At 40.8% G+C, this 16134-nt stretch overlaps 1 protein-coding gene across 10 annotated transcripts in view; it reads right to left on the bottom strand.

Moving 5' to 3' along the window:
• Positions 1-16134, bottom strand: part of LOC146372018 (DNA (cytosine-5)-methyltransferase 3A-like) — a 108077-nt gene that overhangs the window by 7471 nt on the left and 84472 nt on the right. For 3 of the 10 annotated variants that reach the window (XM_084953390.1, XM_084953398.1, XM_084953392.1), the window contains 14 exons: positions 15707-15814; positions 15078-15225; positions 12332-12475; positions 12063-12107; positions 11321-11400; positions 10103-10215; positions 8570-8753; positions 4393-4477; positions 2970-3115; positions 2773-2863; positions 2539-2687; positions 2256-2340; positions 1650-1723; positions 1355-1473 (listed from right to left, as the gene is read on the bottom strand). In XM_084953390.1, the coding sequence (XP_084809516.1) occupies positions 1355-1473; positions 1650-1723; positions 2256-2340; positions 2539-2687; positions 2773-2863; positions 2970-3115; positions 4393-4477; positions 8570-8753; positions 10103-10215; positions 11321-11400; positions 12063-12107; positions 12332-12475; positions 15078-15225; positions 15707-15814 (1571 nt within the window). Of the gene's footprint in view, positions 1-1354; positions 1474-1649; positions 1724-2254; positions 2341-2538; positions 2688-2772; positions 2864-2969; positions 3116-4392; positions 4478-8569; positions 8754-10102; positions 10216-11320; positions 11401-12062; positions 12108-12331; positions 12476-15077; positions 15226-15706; positions 15815-16134 lie in introns of all 10 variants that reach the window. The other 7 variants (XM_084953393.1, XM_084953399.1, XM_084953397.1 and 4 more) reach the window with 5 other exon arrangements.

The following is a 16134-nucleotide window of genomic DNA, read 5'->3' as shown; positions in this document are numbered from 1 at the left end:
TTGAGGATAAGGTTGTTGTCCTCACACCATGACACCAGACCGGCCACCTCTCTCCTGTAAGCCGCTTCATCCCCTCCAGTGATGCGACCGATCACTGCAGTGTCGTCGGACTGGGCCCTGCCAGTCAAAACGTCCAGTAGCTAGTCACATAGGGTGGGGGTGCAGGCCGAGTGTTGCCAGCTTGTGAGTGAGTTTGTGTGGGATGACTGTATTGAAGGAGGAGCTGTAATCAACAAAAAGTACCCTGATGTATGAGTATTTGTTTCCCAGATGGGAGAGGAAATAGTGAATGGCAGCAGCGATGGCGTCTGATGTGGACCTATTGGGCCAGTAGGCATACTGCAGGGGATCCAGAGTGTCTGTGATGTTGCTCTGAATGTAGGCCAGCACCACTCACTTGAAGCACTTTGTGATGATTGGATTGCAACTGGTCTATAGTCATTTTGGCAGGTGGTTTGGCTTTTCTTGGGAAGAGGGATGATGGTTGTGGTCTTGACTAAGGTCAGCCAGTGGTCTAAAAGGGATCTCAGGAAGTAGTCCTTTACAGTGTGTGTATGTGAGTGTTTATGTGTCTTAAATGTCTGCTTTTCATTTGCTTTGATTATTTTTTGTTTTAATGTTTTACTTCCTGCTTTTGTTTCTTTCCCTCCATTGAAACGCGGTCAAATTCATTTACCTTGAATTTGACTGCTTCCACCTGTGTCTCATTTAGTAATGACCCCTCTTTTTATATGAACCCCACTTCTCATTTTACAATTTACATATATTGAAATTCTCAAATATTAGTCCCTCATTACCAAATAGTAAAGCAGAGACACAATTTCATTTCACAACTACATCATAAGACGTTTTTAGCCCAATTAATCTCATATTGAGCTTTGTATTGTAAGACAAAGATGTTACAATAAGAGAAAGAAAACCCCACTAATCAAATGACTTCCTATAAGCAAGCACTTGGCAACAGTGGGAAGGAAAATTTGATGCGACCGTTTGAGGGTGAGGTGAGACACGTACATGATCTCAGGTCTAACATGCTTGACTTACAATCTCAACCCTACTATGTCACCATGTGACCATTTGACAGGATATAGCTTCTTTTAATAATTCAAACAAGTTCACTTTCATGCAAGAACATGCTTAAAACAATTAATCTCTTAACATCCACCTGTACAGGTATGTATATATGGATTTTTCATTTTTTAAGGTAAGCCCAAATGTAAATGCAGAAGACCCATATGGTCAAAATGAAATCTAACCGTTACCCTTAGAGGTCTGCAGTCACCTGCTGGATGTTAAGAGGTAATAAAAAAACTACACACACACACATACACACACAAACACGCGGCTCTTGTACCTTTCCATCTCGGTGCACCACAGTATGTCCTCCTTGTTGTCCATGTAGACGGGGAAATGCTCGTCTTTCCCCTGCTTCACAGAGTTGGAGCGTGTCGTTATCGTACGCAACTTCTCAAACTGGAATTAGCATCCAGAACCAAACACACACAGACAGACACAAACAAACAAACCAACACACGCATCCCTTTTAATCCTACAGCCTACTCTCATTTTCAACAGCAGCTTTCTGTGATTCAGACACACAAATACACACTCTCTCACACAAACACACACACATACACACAAGTGGATACCTTGGCTGTGCGGCCATGCTCCAGGCACTCCTGTAGGTCCAGCTTGTCGTTTGCCATCGGTGTCAGTGGCCTGCAGTATTTAGAAAAGCACAACCTAAAGCAGAGTTGCATTTTCAATTCAGTAAGGAAAACTTGTAATCACCCTGCAGCTGGCTTTCCCACATGTCCGGCTGCTGTCTGTTCTTTAATTGCTTTCGTTTTCTTATGCTTTCAAACTCAATACTGACATCATTGCTCTAATCCAATCATCTTCTTGTACACCTTCTCCAAGTCAATCACCCTTCACACTGCACTTCTGCCTTTTTGCCTCTCAGATGCACATTAGTGCAACCCACCTCCTCCCCATCTCCGCCTCATCCTGGTGACTCAGAGCTCCATGCAAGCCTCCATCTTCACCACCACCAGTGTCTAGACTCTGGGGGGTCCTGTCCTCTAATTCCTGCTACTACTGAGATTTTGTTCTGCTACGATGGGTCATCGGAGACTAATCGCCAGACAACTGTATTGAATTCTGTATCTCAATAAATCATGTTCAGTTCTTCCAAATGATCTCTCCTTACTGAAATAAAGTGAACAAACCTGTGGTGTCTGTGTGTTTGTATCACCTGGACATGCCGGGCAGGTTTCCCCAGAAATAGCGAGCGCGGTGGGCAGCAGAAACCTCCTTGGCGTCGATCATCACTGGGTTACACTGAAGAGGAATATGAATGTTATGTCATACTGCACCACGGCCCTGAAGACTTACTTTTGTCCTAACTAATGGATGGATGGATAAATGGATCCTAACAACCTTCTGTACCACAACTGAGAATGTCCTGTGGGGATGTAGTTGGGGGGCTTTTTTTAAATTTCACTTACAGAGTAACTGCTGTGGGTTTGTTTGCCGTACCTCTAGAAAGCGGGAGATGTCCCGTTTGTCGCTGACTCCCATAGCGACCACGTTCTCAAACAGCCAGAAGAACGGCCTCTCGTCGCCGGGTTTTGGCCGCGCCTCATGCAGCAGACGGTAAAACTCAAAAAACAACCGGCCGGTCCCCTCTGAAGGAAGACGGGGAAAGTTCAGCCTCCTTATTTCATTTAGCACAACGAGCAACAAGTAAATGATTATACGAGTGCTTCCTACCATAAAGTCCTTTCCTTGCAGGGTTGACTATGGAAAGGTCGTTGCAGGGGCTTCCTCCTATCACCAGGTCAAATGGTCCCCATTTATCGATCTGCCGGTGGAAACACAGCACGTTAAAGTTTACTGCCTTTAACATAATGTGAGGAAATTTTTCTGGTTACGTTGTGGTTTTGAGGAGCGATAATGATTTCTCTTACATGTTTGCGAGTTACGGTGCGTACGTCTCCCACGTACATGATGCGTCCCTCGTGTCGAACCATGCCGACAGTGATGGAGTCTTCACACACTTCTGATGCAACATACTTTTCGACCTGGATGCCCAAATCTTTCAGTACCAGAAGACCTGACAGACACACACCACAAACATCATGCGAAAAACTCTTTAAGGGTGCTTAGGTTTTAAGATGGCGCGGCCACGTCCAGACGCCTTCCTGACTGCTCCGCGCAGACTATGCACCTTTTTAGTTGTTTACTTATTTATTGCTTTGTTACCTAATGCATAACTACTGCCTAACAACTGAGGACTTTCAACTCAGGACTTTCCATAAAGGCGCTGTGGAGAGCATCCTCACACAGAACATTGCATCCTGGTATGGGAAGAGCTTTGTTAAGGACCAAAAAGGTCTTCAGAGAGTGATCCGTACAGCAGAACGCTGCTGCAGGGCTGCTCTCGCCTCCCTACAGGACATTTACAACAGGAGATGCTGGTCCAGAGCAGCTCAGATATTGAAGGACCCGTCCCATCCCAGCAACAAACTGTTCCAACTTCTGCAATCAGGCAGAAGGCTCCGCGCCATCCGAGCAAAAACAGAGAGGCTCAAGAGAAGCGAGTGACACAGGAGTCATTGTTACCACATTCGCATATCATGCCTGATCTTTCTGGCTTCACTACGGCACAAGACACTTTAACACCCCACTCACAAAATGTACGTTCTCAGATTTATTTGTTTTATTTATTTATATAATGTATATAACTCACTCACTTACTGCATGCACATAATGTCCTCTTTGTATATATTCACTCACTGTATATAATGTTCTCTCTCTCTCTTTGCACAGTCGAGGAGCGTATATGGTCACGTTTCACTGCGTCTTGTACTTGTATAACTATGCACGTGAAAAATAAACAATCTTGAATCTTATTATAAATGTTTCTTTTTTAAAATAGATAAAAATCCTTCCAAAATACCCAAAGCTTCTAACAGAATGTGGTGAAACAACATTTATAACATACAGCATTTATAACAAATACTTAAACCCGCACAGTCAGAACGCCAGGCTGAGCCAATACCAGCTGTTCATGTTTGTCGTGTTCATTTTTAACTGCTTTGACAACTTTGGGATGGATGAAGTAAATCTTACTTTGTCTTCACATTTCTGTTTTATACTTCCACTTAACCACTTTTCTCATTTACCATTAAATTCACTTGCTTTATTTTTGTCTAATGTGTTTCTGTATTATTTTTTATTTCATTTTCAATGGCAAGCTCTTCAATGAAGAAGAGACACACCCCGATTATGATGGCACTAGTCGTAAGGATAAAGGATCATATTAACCTGTTAATCAATAATTTATTGATGATGAGAATAGTGGTTAATTGCCGCTCAGCACTTACACACCTGTGGCAATGCCATCGAATAAAGAGAGGACTCTGATTGGTTGCCTCTTCTCTGCTGCAACTGGAGGATACAACTTGGCCGGCTCCTGAGAGAGAGTTAAGAGGAAGAGGAGATCAAATGAGATATCAAACTCTACAGTACGCAAAGGCAGAGAGCTTCTCTTTATCACTTTGTTCCTGATAATGATCTGCTCTTTACTAAAGAAAAAAGTCAAGAAGAAGAAGAAGAAGAAGAATATCAATAATTAAAGGTGAACATGATCTGTTTTGATGTGCATTAACCTTCGTGGATAATTGAGAGCTGACGAGCCCTGGAGCGTAACCCACACTGATCTCCAGATAATTATGTTTCCAGCTAACTGTAATGATTCACACTTCAAAGTTCCATAAAGGTTATGACAGGAGATAAGATGTAAAGTGGCAGATACATTAAATTTAGCACAATCCATTGACTTACAGCATGCAATGTGAGCTTAAAGAAGGTGTCTGATATTCACAGGCTGCTGTAAGAAGAAATACAGTACCGAAGAGCAGTATGTTTATTAATACAATATAAAAGCAGCTTAATGAGCCGTCTGAATTTGATGTTACCACTTACACAGTGACACTTCGGTGTCATAGCCCCCCCATGCTTCATAACAGCTATTCTCAAACTGCATTTTTAAAAATGGGCTATGGTAGGGACTGAAAGAATGAAACTTCAGCTACAAACATTTGAAAACGAGTATTATTCTCCAGACTCACTTCAGACTCCGTATTTATGCAGCCTTAATTAGTTTTTCATTAGTATTGTGGTTATGATGTCTAGCGTTGATCCATAAATTGCTGTTGAACTGCAGGTTAATGAATCCTGACAGGAATTCTGAGGCACACCCTCTACCCCTTAGCCTGGAGGAGGCTTTACAGGGAATGCAGAATTATTAGGCAAATGACTATTTTGTCCACATCATCCTCTTCATGCATGTTGTCTTACTCCAAGCTGTATAGGCTCGAAAGCCTACTACCAATTAAGCATATTAGGTGATGTGCATCTCTGTAATGAGAAGGGGTGTGGTCTAATGACATCAACACCCTATATCAGGTGTGCATAATTATTAGGCAACTTCCTTTCCTTTGGCAAAATGGGTCAAAAGAAGGACTTGACGGGCTCAGAAAAGTCAAAAATAGTGAGATATCTTGCAGAGGGATGCAGCAGTCTCAAAATTGCAAAGCTTCTGAAGCGTGATCATCGAACAATCAAGCGTTTCATTCAAAATAGTCAACAGGGTCGCAAGAAGCGTGTGGAAAAACCAAGGCGCAAAATAACTGCCCATGAACTGAGAAAAGTCAAGCGTGCAGCTGCCAAGATGCCACTTGCCACCAGTTTGGCCATATTTCAGAGCTGCAGCATCACTGGAGTGCCCAAAAGCACAAGGTGTGCAATACTCAGAGACATGGCCAAGGTAAGAAAGGCTGAAAGACGACCACCACTGAACAAGACACACAAGCTGAAACGTCAAGACTGGGCCAAGAAATATCTCAAGACTGGTTTTTCTAAGGTTTTATGGACTGATGAAATGAGAGTGAGTCTTGATGGGCCAGATGGATGGGCCCATGGCTGGATTGGTAAAGGGCAGAGAGCTCCAGTCCGACTCAGACGCCAGCAAGGTGGAGTACTGGTTTGGGCTGGTATCATCAAAGATGAGCTTGTGGGGCCTTTTCGGGTTGAGGATGGAGTCAAGCTCAACTCCCAGTCCTACTGCCAGTTTCTGGAAGACACCTTCTTCAAGCAGTGGTACAGGAAGAAGTCTGCATCCTTCAAGAAAAACGTGATTTTCATGCAGGACAATGCTCCATCACACGCGTCCAAGTACTCCACAGCGTGGCTGGCAAGAAAGGGTATAAAAGAAGAAAAACTAATGACATGGCCTCCTTGTTCACCTGATCTGAACCCCATTGAGAACCTGTGGTCCATCATCAAATGTGAGATTTACAAGGAGGGAAAACAGTACACCTCTCTGAACAGTGTCTGGGAGGCTGTGGTTGCTGCTGCACGCAATGTTGATGGTGAACAGATCAAAACACTGACAGAATCCATGGATGGCAGGCTTTTGAGTGTCCTTGCAAAGAAAGGTGGCTATATTGGTCGCTGATTTGTTTTTGTTTTGTTTTTGAATGTCAGAAATGTATATTTGTGAATGTGGAGATGTTATATTGGTTTCACTGGCAAAAATAAATAATTGAAATGGGTATATATTTGTTTTTTGTTAAGTTGCCTAATAATTATGCACAGTAATAGTCACCTGCACACACAGATATCCCCCTAAAATAGCTAAAACTAAAAACAAACTAAAAACTACTTCCAAAAACATTCAGCTTTGATATTAATGAGTTTTTTGGGTTCATTGAGAACATGGTTGTTGTTCAATGATAACATTTGGGGCGACCGTGGTTCAGGGGGTTGGGAAGCGTATCTGTAACTGGAAGGTCGCCGGTTCGATCCCCGGGCTCTCTGTCCTGGTCGTTGTGTCTTTGGGCAAGACACTTTACCCTACCGCCTACTGGTGTTGGCCAGAGGGGCCGATGGCGCGATATGGCAGCCTCGCTTCTGTCAGTCTGCCCCAGGGCAGCTGTGGCTACAACCGTAGCTTGCCTCCACCAGTGTGTGAATGCGAGAGTGAATGAATAGTGGCATTGTAAAGCGCTTTGGGTGCCTTGAAAAGCGCTATATAAATCCAATCCATTATTATTATTATTTCTCAAAAATACAACTTGCCTAATAATTCTGCACTCCCTGTAATGTGCTTTACCTGGTAATGATCTGAAGAAGTGGCAGAAAATGAATGGACGGATGGTAATGAGGTGAGACACCTGTAAATGTTTAAACATCTGTTAACTGGCGGGAATCACAGACGCCCTCTTCGTGTTGTTGTTTGGATATGGGAACAGATTTATTGCTCGTCTATAAATGTGGGCTCGAGCTCGCAGTCTCTCTCTTCCACCGGGTCATTCGGTTCGCTGGAACTTTGGTTGCTTTATTTATTGTTTTACTTGCTCGTGGCTTATAACTGATGAACTCGCTGCATTAGTTATGTGTGGTAATTCTTTCCTACCTGTTGATCCTCGGTCGTGACGTGGCTAATTATTAAACTTGCAAATTGTAATCACAGCACATAAGAAGGTATATCTACAGTCATATGCAGAATTCTCTGGTGAATTTGCAGAACAAAAGCAAGATATCAAAGTGCTTCCTGCCTGGTGTTTCCACCCTTTGACAGATGGCAGTTAAAGGGAACTTTGACACTCGAGATCTGGAAGAAACTATAGGCATCGCATATGAATGGCATATCATGTGATATGATATGACATCATATGAAGAGCAGCATCTGGACAGGACAGAGCTGATTTGGAGGAAAATGCAAAGCCATTTGGCTGAAACCATCAAAGCAGCAGCATAAGATAAAAAGACACCTCGTCAAGTGTTTGTCAAAGAAGAAGAAATTTTTGGATTTGAAGCTGTGTAGCACCAAGTGTCAGGAATTCTCGAAACAGATGTCTGGCAGCCGGTCAGCAAAGTGAAACAGAAATAAATCTGGCTTCTACAACAGGTCTGTGATCCAAAGCAGATTTGAGAATCTGCAGCGAGCTACAAGAAGCACAAGCATCTCCTAACTGTTCCACACTTTTATTTTAAAAAAAGAGGCAATCATGCTTTTGAGGTTGTAGCTCCCAAATGTTAGAACAGCCTTCCTCGGCCTATCAGGTCAGCTAAATCACTGGTTTGTTTTAAACAATCACTAAACGCTAAGTTCTCTAGGTTAGCTTTTGCTTAATCTTTCACCCATTATTTTTGGCCTTTTGTTCTTCTGATATGTCTGTATAGGAGTGTGTATGCAGGAGTGAAAGACCCATGTGTTTGACTGTCTGTATGCATGTATGATATCTATATGGATCTCTCTTCATTCATCAAATATGGCGCCACTTTTTTCTAGAAGGACTCTCCTACATTATGAAAACAGTGTTAAAAACAGACCTGGACAAACGTTTTTGCTCTTTAACAATCCACATAAATCAATTACAAGATGTGATAATAAAAGATTACTAATTTATTACCTCTGACACTCTTAACAACCAACAAGGCAATTAAAGCCCAACGAGTAAGGGAAATTGTTTTGTAGGAAGAGCGCATTCAAACTTACAAATTCCTGCTCGTGGTTGTTGGCAAAGAAATGCTGTAGTCTGCAGGGCCAGTCATCCCGCCGTCGCAGTAGGCCATAGGTGTTGCGGGGTCCACACATGTAGCAGTTCCAGGGGTCTTCTTTGATGGCTGCCGCTGCCGAGCCGGCCCCGACCAGGAGATCCACGCACTCCACACAAAAACACCTAAACGCACACACAGCAATTCATGATGTCTCATGTCTATTTACCCACTCACTGTCAAGTAATAATTTCTCTCCGTTCCCTGTCACCTGTAGACTGGACTCAAACAAGCTAAACGTATTGAAAAACGTGAGCTTGTGACTAATTTTAGCGACTATCATCCACTATAGAAAAAAGACATTTATTCCATAATATTATAGGAAAATATTAAACTCACTTTCTTACATGAACATGATGATTAAAGACAATTCGGCACTTATCAAATTCTTCAAAATTTCTGCAAAATTCTGTCTTGTAACAAATAAAGTTCAGCCTTTGAACAGTGCAAGTCTCAGAGAAATTCCAAAAATAAAAAAGACTCGTAGGCTTCGTCTCGAACTCTACTGACAGTACAATTAGAAGAAGACTGAAAAAGTATGACCTGTTTGTAAGGGTTGCTGGGAGAAAGCCTCTTTTCTCTAAAAAGAACATGGCAGCATGGCTTAGGTTTACAAATTAAATCTGAAGAAACAACAGACTTCTGGAACAAAGTCCTTTGGACTTTCAAGACCAAAGTGGAGATAACTGGCCATAATGCACAACACTCAACTTAGCATATCAGCATAAACACCCCAAACCTGCTGCAATTACAGCTGCCAGTCTTTTAGGGTATGTCTCTACCAGCTTTGCACATCCAGAGACTGAAATCCTTGCCCATTCTTCTTTACAAAACAGCCCCAGCTCAGTCAGATTAGATGGACAGCGTTTGTGAACAGCAGTTTTCAGATCTTGCCACAGTTCAAGGGGGCCGAATACTTTTGCAAGCCACTGTATACTCGGTATACAAAAGTATTCTAGAGTCTGATGTGATGCCATCTGTGTGACAGCTAAAGCTCGGCTAAAACTGGACAATTCAACAGGACAATGATCCCAAGCTCAGCAGCAGCTCAACAACAGAATGGCTGAAACTTCAGTGAACGTGAATAACATTGTAAGGAACAGTGAACCAAAATTCCTTTACTAGGATATGAGGATCTCATTAAGTCATACAGAAAACAAATACTTCAAGTTGTTGCTGCTTAAGGTGAACCTACAAACTACTGAAGGTGTTGAGGTGTACCTGGCTTTTTACAGGACTGCAGAGAGTTCTTTGAAAAAAACGCTTTGGACTGAAGCTCATTATCTTCATGTCTGATCTCTGCTCTGTTTGCAGTGAAAGGATTAGAGCCGAAATGTCAAAATCAACTGTGTACTGTAATTTATCATGTTTGGACATTTAGGTGTAAACTGTTTCTGTACATGTGAAATTGAAAACCTTAGCAGGACCTGAATGTGCTGAAAGAAGCTGCTGTTTGCAAACCCCTGATACTGACCTACAGCAGTTGTTGTTGCCACACATGAGCACTTCCCTGCCTCCACAGCAGATGGTGCAGTAGGACTGGTAGCCATCATCGTCATACTGGTAGGCGCACTCCAGGAACGAGTTCTGCCGAGGAGCAAAACACAAGGTTTTTTTTTTGTTTCTCCTTCTGTCCATTGAGTTTATTTTTACATGTCTGTGAACTACAACAGATTACCAATATGTAACCGATGTTCCAATAATATTGTCACTGCTTCCAAAACAGCTAGCTGCTTGGATTTTTCCCCTGGGGAAATGCAGCTTCCATACATACTGGGTGAGATATTTGTTGCTGGAAGAAATTTATCATGGAAAAAACATTTTCTGGTTCCAGCTTCCCAAATGTGACAATTTGAGACTCTTTGTATTATTTAGTATTGTTCTTAATATCTTTGTGGTCTGGATTGTTTTTTCCATTCACTTTTGCATGTTAACAGGCAAAAATACTCAGTTAATAATAATAATAAGAGTGATTAGTTGCAGCCTTGGAGAGCTGTACACACAAAAACCTTCATGTTGAACATGCAGAATCTGAGCATAACAGCTGAGATTTGGGGTATTCTGGGGCTGTCTGGGGTCTGTTTATACTCACATCGTGTGAGTTCTTTTGACCAATCACATGCTACCTGATTACCTGAACTCAGTAGTAGGTTCAGTTTAAAATCACCTGGAAGTGCCAAATATTCACAGTTTGTTTGTTTTTTAAGTGTTATATAGAGTTAAAGCATTATGTTTTATATATGAGACCTTTAAAGCTGTAGCTTAACACCACTGAATAAAGCTCTGCAGTAAAAGCTACAGCAGTGCAATTGTACGTAGCATTATTGGGAAAACTTGTGATGCTGAAAAATGTATGAATATAGTCAAACTAATTTCACAAACTAACTCCTTCATCCACCTATGGGACAGTCAGATTTGACCACACTGAGAAACCTTTCATGTTTAACCTTTCATGACCAACCTGTGTGGGTTTCCTCCTGTGCTTCGGCCTCCTCTCACAGTCCAAAGACATGCTTGTTAGGTTAATTGGTGATTCTAAATTGGCTGTACATGTGGGTGCGAACGATTGTCTGTCTATCTGAGTGCACGGCGCCTGTACAGTTTGGATAGACTACAGCCCCTCTGTGACCTTAGGCTGGATAAGCAATTAAGAAAATAATAAATAATAAATAATAAAAAGAGGGATTCTCACCTTGCAGCCCTGGCACATTGCTCCTACAAACAGAGGATGCTCCAGGGAGACATTGAGGCTTCCACAGGAGATGCAGATATCTGAACAAAAACAGAGAGAAAATACAGACAAACTAAATCTACAGCATTTGTTAGTTTGTTTAAGTGTCTGTTTATATGTACTTTGACATTTTGTAGACAGTAAACACATCAGCTATTTGTCTAAAATGTAGGGACAGTTAAAAGGCCTGAATCAGATAACGAGGCAGACTGCTGGAATAAGGTCTCAGCACATCTGCTATGCTAAGACAATCTGGGGCCGTATAGGGTTTGTGTGATTAAAATTAATAAATAAAATGAACTCTAAATTTTACAGGAAAGAGCAGAAAAAGTAGGAGTGATATGCAGTCGTTGGCTGGTCCAATTGAAGGCAGGTTATACAGATCTAGTAAAACTGATTTATTTTACTGCTTATGCTTAACAAGCGAAAGCTTAATAATAGACCTTTATTCTTCTTTATTAGATGAATTTGAGAGACAACTACGAACCAAATGCCGGTTTAAGGAGATAAAGCATTTTTAAAGGATTGTGTCAATCTTTGTTAATCCTTTATTAATATTTTGTGTCATGTTATTACTCAACTTTGAATCTTCTGGATCCAAGGTTAACCAAGGCTAACACAAAATAAATACTAGAAAGAAAATAAAGTATCCCTTCTTTGGTTTAAATATGAATGACGGTTAAACAACTGGAGATGCTTTTACCTTCTATATTCCTGGTCTTCTTTTTGATCTCAAATATAAGTCTCTCTGGAAAACAAAACACAAGTTAGTTCAAATACATATAAACGATAACAACAATACACGTTTAATAGAAGGTATGATATTATCAGCCTAGTGTGGGTTTAAAAGAAACCAGAATATTAAACGACAATCAGTGTTTTCGTTTTACATGCTAAATGGACAAAATGAAAAGAACGTTTTTTTATTTATTTCAATTTCTATTTTTTTTTTTTTTTTTTTTGTATTTTTACCTCTGGTCCCTTCGTCGATCACCTCTCTGATCTTTGCTTTTTCTTGTGAGTTTTTGCGTGGTTTCTTTGCAGGTGGAGGTGTGTACGCAGCCTCAGGCTCGCCCCACATCTCTGGGTACACTTCCTTATATGGATTTTGTTCCTCTGTAGGGATAGGGGCATGAAGTTAACACATGGACACATTAAATGAACTAAAGCTAGGCAATGTTTGTACTGAGAGAGATCCAGACAGCTTTATGGAGCGTACTTATCAGCGTACTGATAACTGATAAATGTTTTTGCTTTCAGCCCCACTTTTCCTGTCAGTAATGACAATTTCTATGGTTTAGATATTAAAAAAAAATCAAAAGACAATTCTGATCTATCAGTTGTTGCAGTAAATATTCTTTTTAGGATAAGGGTCTTTTCTACATACAAATAATTTGTAACTTTTCCCAAAGGAAAATCACAAAGGTTGTAAAACAAAAACAGAAGTTTAACAGTTTCACCTGATTCTTTAAGTAAGACTTCATTTACTAAAGCAAAAACACATTTGGTTACCCAAATGGCCCCCACAAAGAAAAAAAAACAGAAGAAAAAGATATAAACATCTGTGGAATCAGATAAGACAGACACCCTGCCGAACCAATATGCCTTACATGGATAGGAAACCCCATAAGAGTTGGAAAAAACCCTCCTTAACAGAATAATTAATACATTAATAATGAGCTCATTTGTCTTGTTTTTCTGCCAGTGGTGCAGCGACTGAAATGTAACAAGTGGAAGAGAGCTGGAGAGATCCATATAACATATAAAAGATGACTTTCACTTTGGTTGTTAAACAGACAGAAGGGACTGAATGAAATATGTCATAATTAGAGTAAACTGATGATAATGATATCTTTATCACACACATAAACTAAAGAGACAGAATCAGCCAGGCAGGTAAATTAAAACTGCAAAGATTCCAATTTCAGACACTTTTATTACAGTGAACCTCAAGTTATCAGCAGCTGCATATTAGCAGAGTAGCATGTAAATAAACCACATTTTTGGTTAGATAGTTTCTCTATCACACAGATGGAAAAAAATGGTTGCCTGTAGCATCCTACAAAAGAAAAAAAAAAAAAAACGACTGTGCGGCATTATGCTGAGCAATCTCAAGGTTAATCACTGCACTAGGTCTTTACTGCTATTGAACTCCAGTGTGTTGTATTACTAATCAATGCAGCGGTGTGTATCACACAACTGTGGTGCAAGATGAATGCTAATTTAAATGTTTATATAGAATTAAAGTGGACTTTCTTTAGAACTTTTAACCTTATTTTGATTCAGTTATCCAGTGTGTGACCCTCTGGAAAACTGCTGATTTTTATTTTACACTGTGGCTGAACACAAACTCAGCTTTGGACTATAGTCAGAGGCATACATGGATCCAGACACTTTTTTCACTAATTGTTTTCTTATCCAAGGCTAAATCCGTGTGTGGAAGCTCCAGCAGTGTACAGTTGCTTATCACAGCCAACATCTTCTACAGCTGTCTTTGATATCCTTGTAGCTAAATGCTTTACATGTGCAGTGCTGTGAATGTCATGGTCAAGACCGCAAAATAAAAAATGTTATACCAAAGATGTGAAACATGAGTAAAAATGGCCCTGAAATCTGTCATTTCTCCACTTTTTTCAATAAAATATCTTGCTATTTCCTTTATTTTGATGCCAGCTTTACAGCCTTACAAAATGGGCACAGAGCTAAAAATAATACTATTAATATTACAATACTATTATTATTATTTTGCTCACAATAACTCTACATCGCAAGGTTTTGTGCTTTTCTCCACCCTCACGATTAAACTGTAATGTTCACTGAATGACAGCAGACCCCGAATGTGCTTAACACCACTGAATAAAGCTCTGCAGTAAAAGCTACAGCAGTGCAATTGTACGTAGCATTATTGGGAAAACTTGTGATGCTGAAAAATGTATGAATATAGTCAAACTAATTTCACAAACTAACTCCTTCATCCACCTATGGGACAGTCAGATTTGACCACACTGAGAAACCTTTCATGTTTAACCTTTCATGACCAACCTGTGTGGGTTTCCTCCTGTGCTTCGGCCTCCTCTCACAGCCAGAGTTTAATGTCTCTGGTATAGATACTGGGATCTACAAACATGACCTTGTTCAACTGGCCACCCATACTGTAACACTGCCTCTACCATGTTTGACAGGTGATATGTTATGCTTCGGCTCATGAGCCGTTTTTGTCCTTCTCCATACTTTTCTCTTCCCAGTCATTCTGGTGCAATTTAACCTTGGTTTCATTTGTCGAGATACTTGTATTTTAATGTTTCTACAAAGTCTAATCTATTCTTCTTGTTCCTGGGTGTAACCAGTGGTCTGTGTTTTGTTGTAAATCCCATGTATCTCCATTCATCAAGGTGTCTCTTCACTGTAGACTGACAATGATACGCCTACCTCTTTCAGAGTGTTCTTATTCAGTTAGATGTTTAGTTGTCTTCTGGGGATTTTCAGGCAAGAGTAATTTCTAAATTCATGTAAAACTTTTGGTAAACCCCTTGAATTAAAGCTGAACGTCTTCAGAGAGGCAAAATTATAAAAGTGTGTCACTATCCAAGCACTTATGGACCTAAGTGCATTTACAGAACACAGCACATAGCGTGGCTCCTACAGTTGTAAACAGGTAATTTGCTGTGCCCAATTAACAATGATGGAGGTGGTGTTTGTGTGAGAGAAGATGACATACCCTCTGGAGGGTCCAATGATTGTGGACCAGCGGGCAGGAAGCCGGTCATGGCCCACTCTATCATCTCTCTGGTCTGAAGATCCACCCCCTCCGCATCATCACTGCCATCACAGGAAGGAACTGGCCTCCCCGCCCGGACGCTGGCCACCTAAACATAACATACACAAGCAGTCTAACTTATGTATATACCAAAGTTTCCGTAACATTAATTGGAAATAGAAGTGATGGCAGTGATGGAAAACAGTTTTTCATGTGGCTCCTGTGGCGAGTTAAAACACTAATGTGGTTGTAGCATACGAGACGCAGTGGGTGCCACTGAAGCTTCTCTCTCTCTCACTTTTTCACCAAAAACAAACCCCACACAAAATTATAGATTGCACTGCTGTTACCCACATGTTACCACTTTTAAATTGTGGGCAGATCAAGATGAGAACACCACCTCCACAAATGCAAAATAGCCAACCAGGCTGAGCGCACAAGAGAGGAATGACTCTTAGACCAGCACATTCATATTTTTGGCTTTTTTGGTGTTTGATTTCATCCTGAGAGATTTATAGTTTCCAAGCCTATTAACATCAACATCAACCATTTGCACACTCAGAGCAGAGGTTAAATAGTGGGTTTGTTACCCGCAGAGCCTCGAAGATGGCTTTCCGGTACATGGACTGTTTGTTGTAGGTTGGCTGGTGGAAGGCAGATGAGAAAGCGCTCAGGGGCATCAACTTCTCCACACAGACCTACACAGTGAAGGAGGAGAGCCACAAATCATCATCAGAAAAGAAGATACCTTGACATCTCTGTTCTTTTAGAGAAGATTTTAGACTTTTAGACATAAAAACTTGGTCTTAGCTTACTAAATTCTCAATGTTCAAAATTCACAAAAAAATAAATTATTATACTTTCCCAAATGTCAAATTTTATCAAATAATTGTGAAAAAATTCATAAAGATTTCAGCCAAGGAACTGTAGCTTCAACGCAGTCTACCACAGAAGATAGCTGAGTATCATATTTCAAAAGTTTTAATTGACTGACAATATCTCCATATGTTATCATCTG

This window comes from Perissodus microlepis, chromosome 15 (assembly GCF_051167445.1).
Source record: "Perissodus microlepis isolate ML-2025 ecotype Zambia chromosome 15, ASM5116744v1, whole genome shotgun sequence".
NCBI classification, from domain to species: Eukaryota; Metazoa; Chordata; class Actinopteri; order Cichliformes; family Cichlidae; genus Perissodus; species Perissodus microlepis.
Note: the sequence above shows the minus strand (reverse complement) of the source record. Positions and strands in the feature narration are given on the sequence as shown.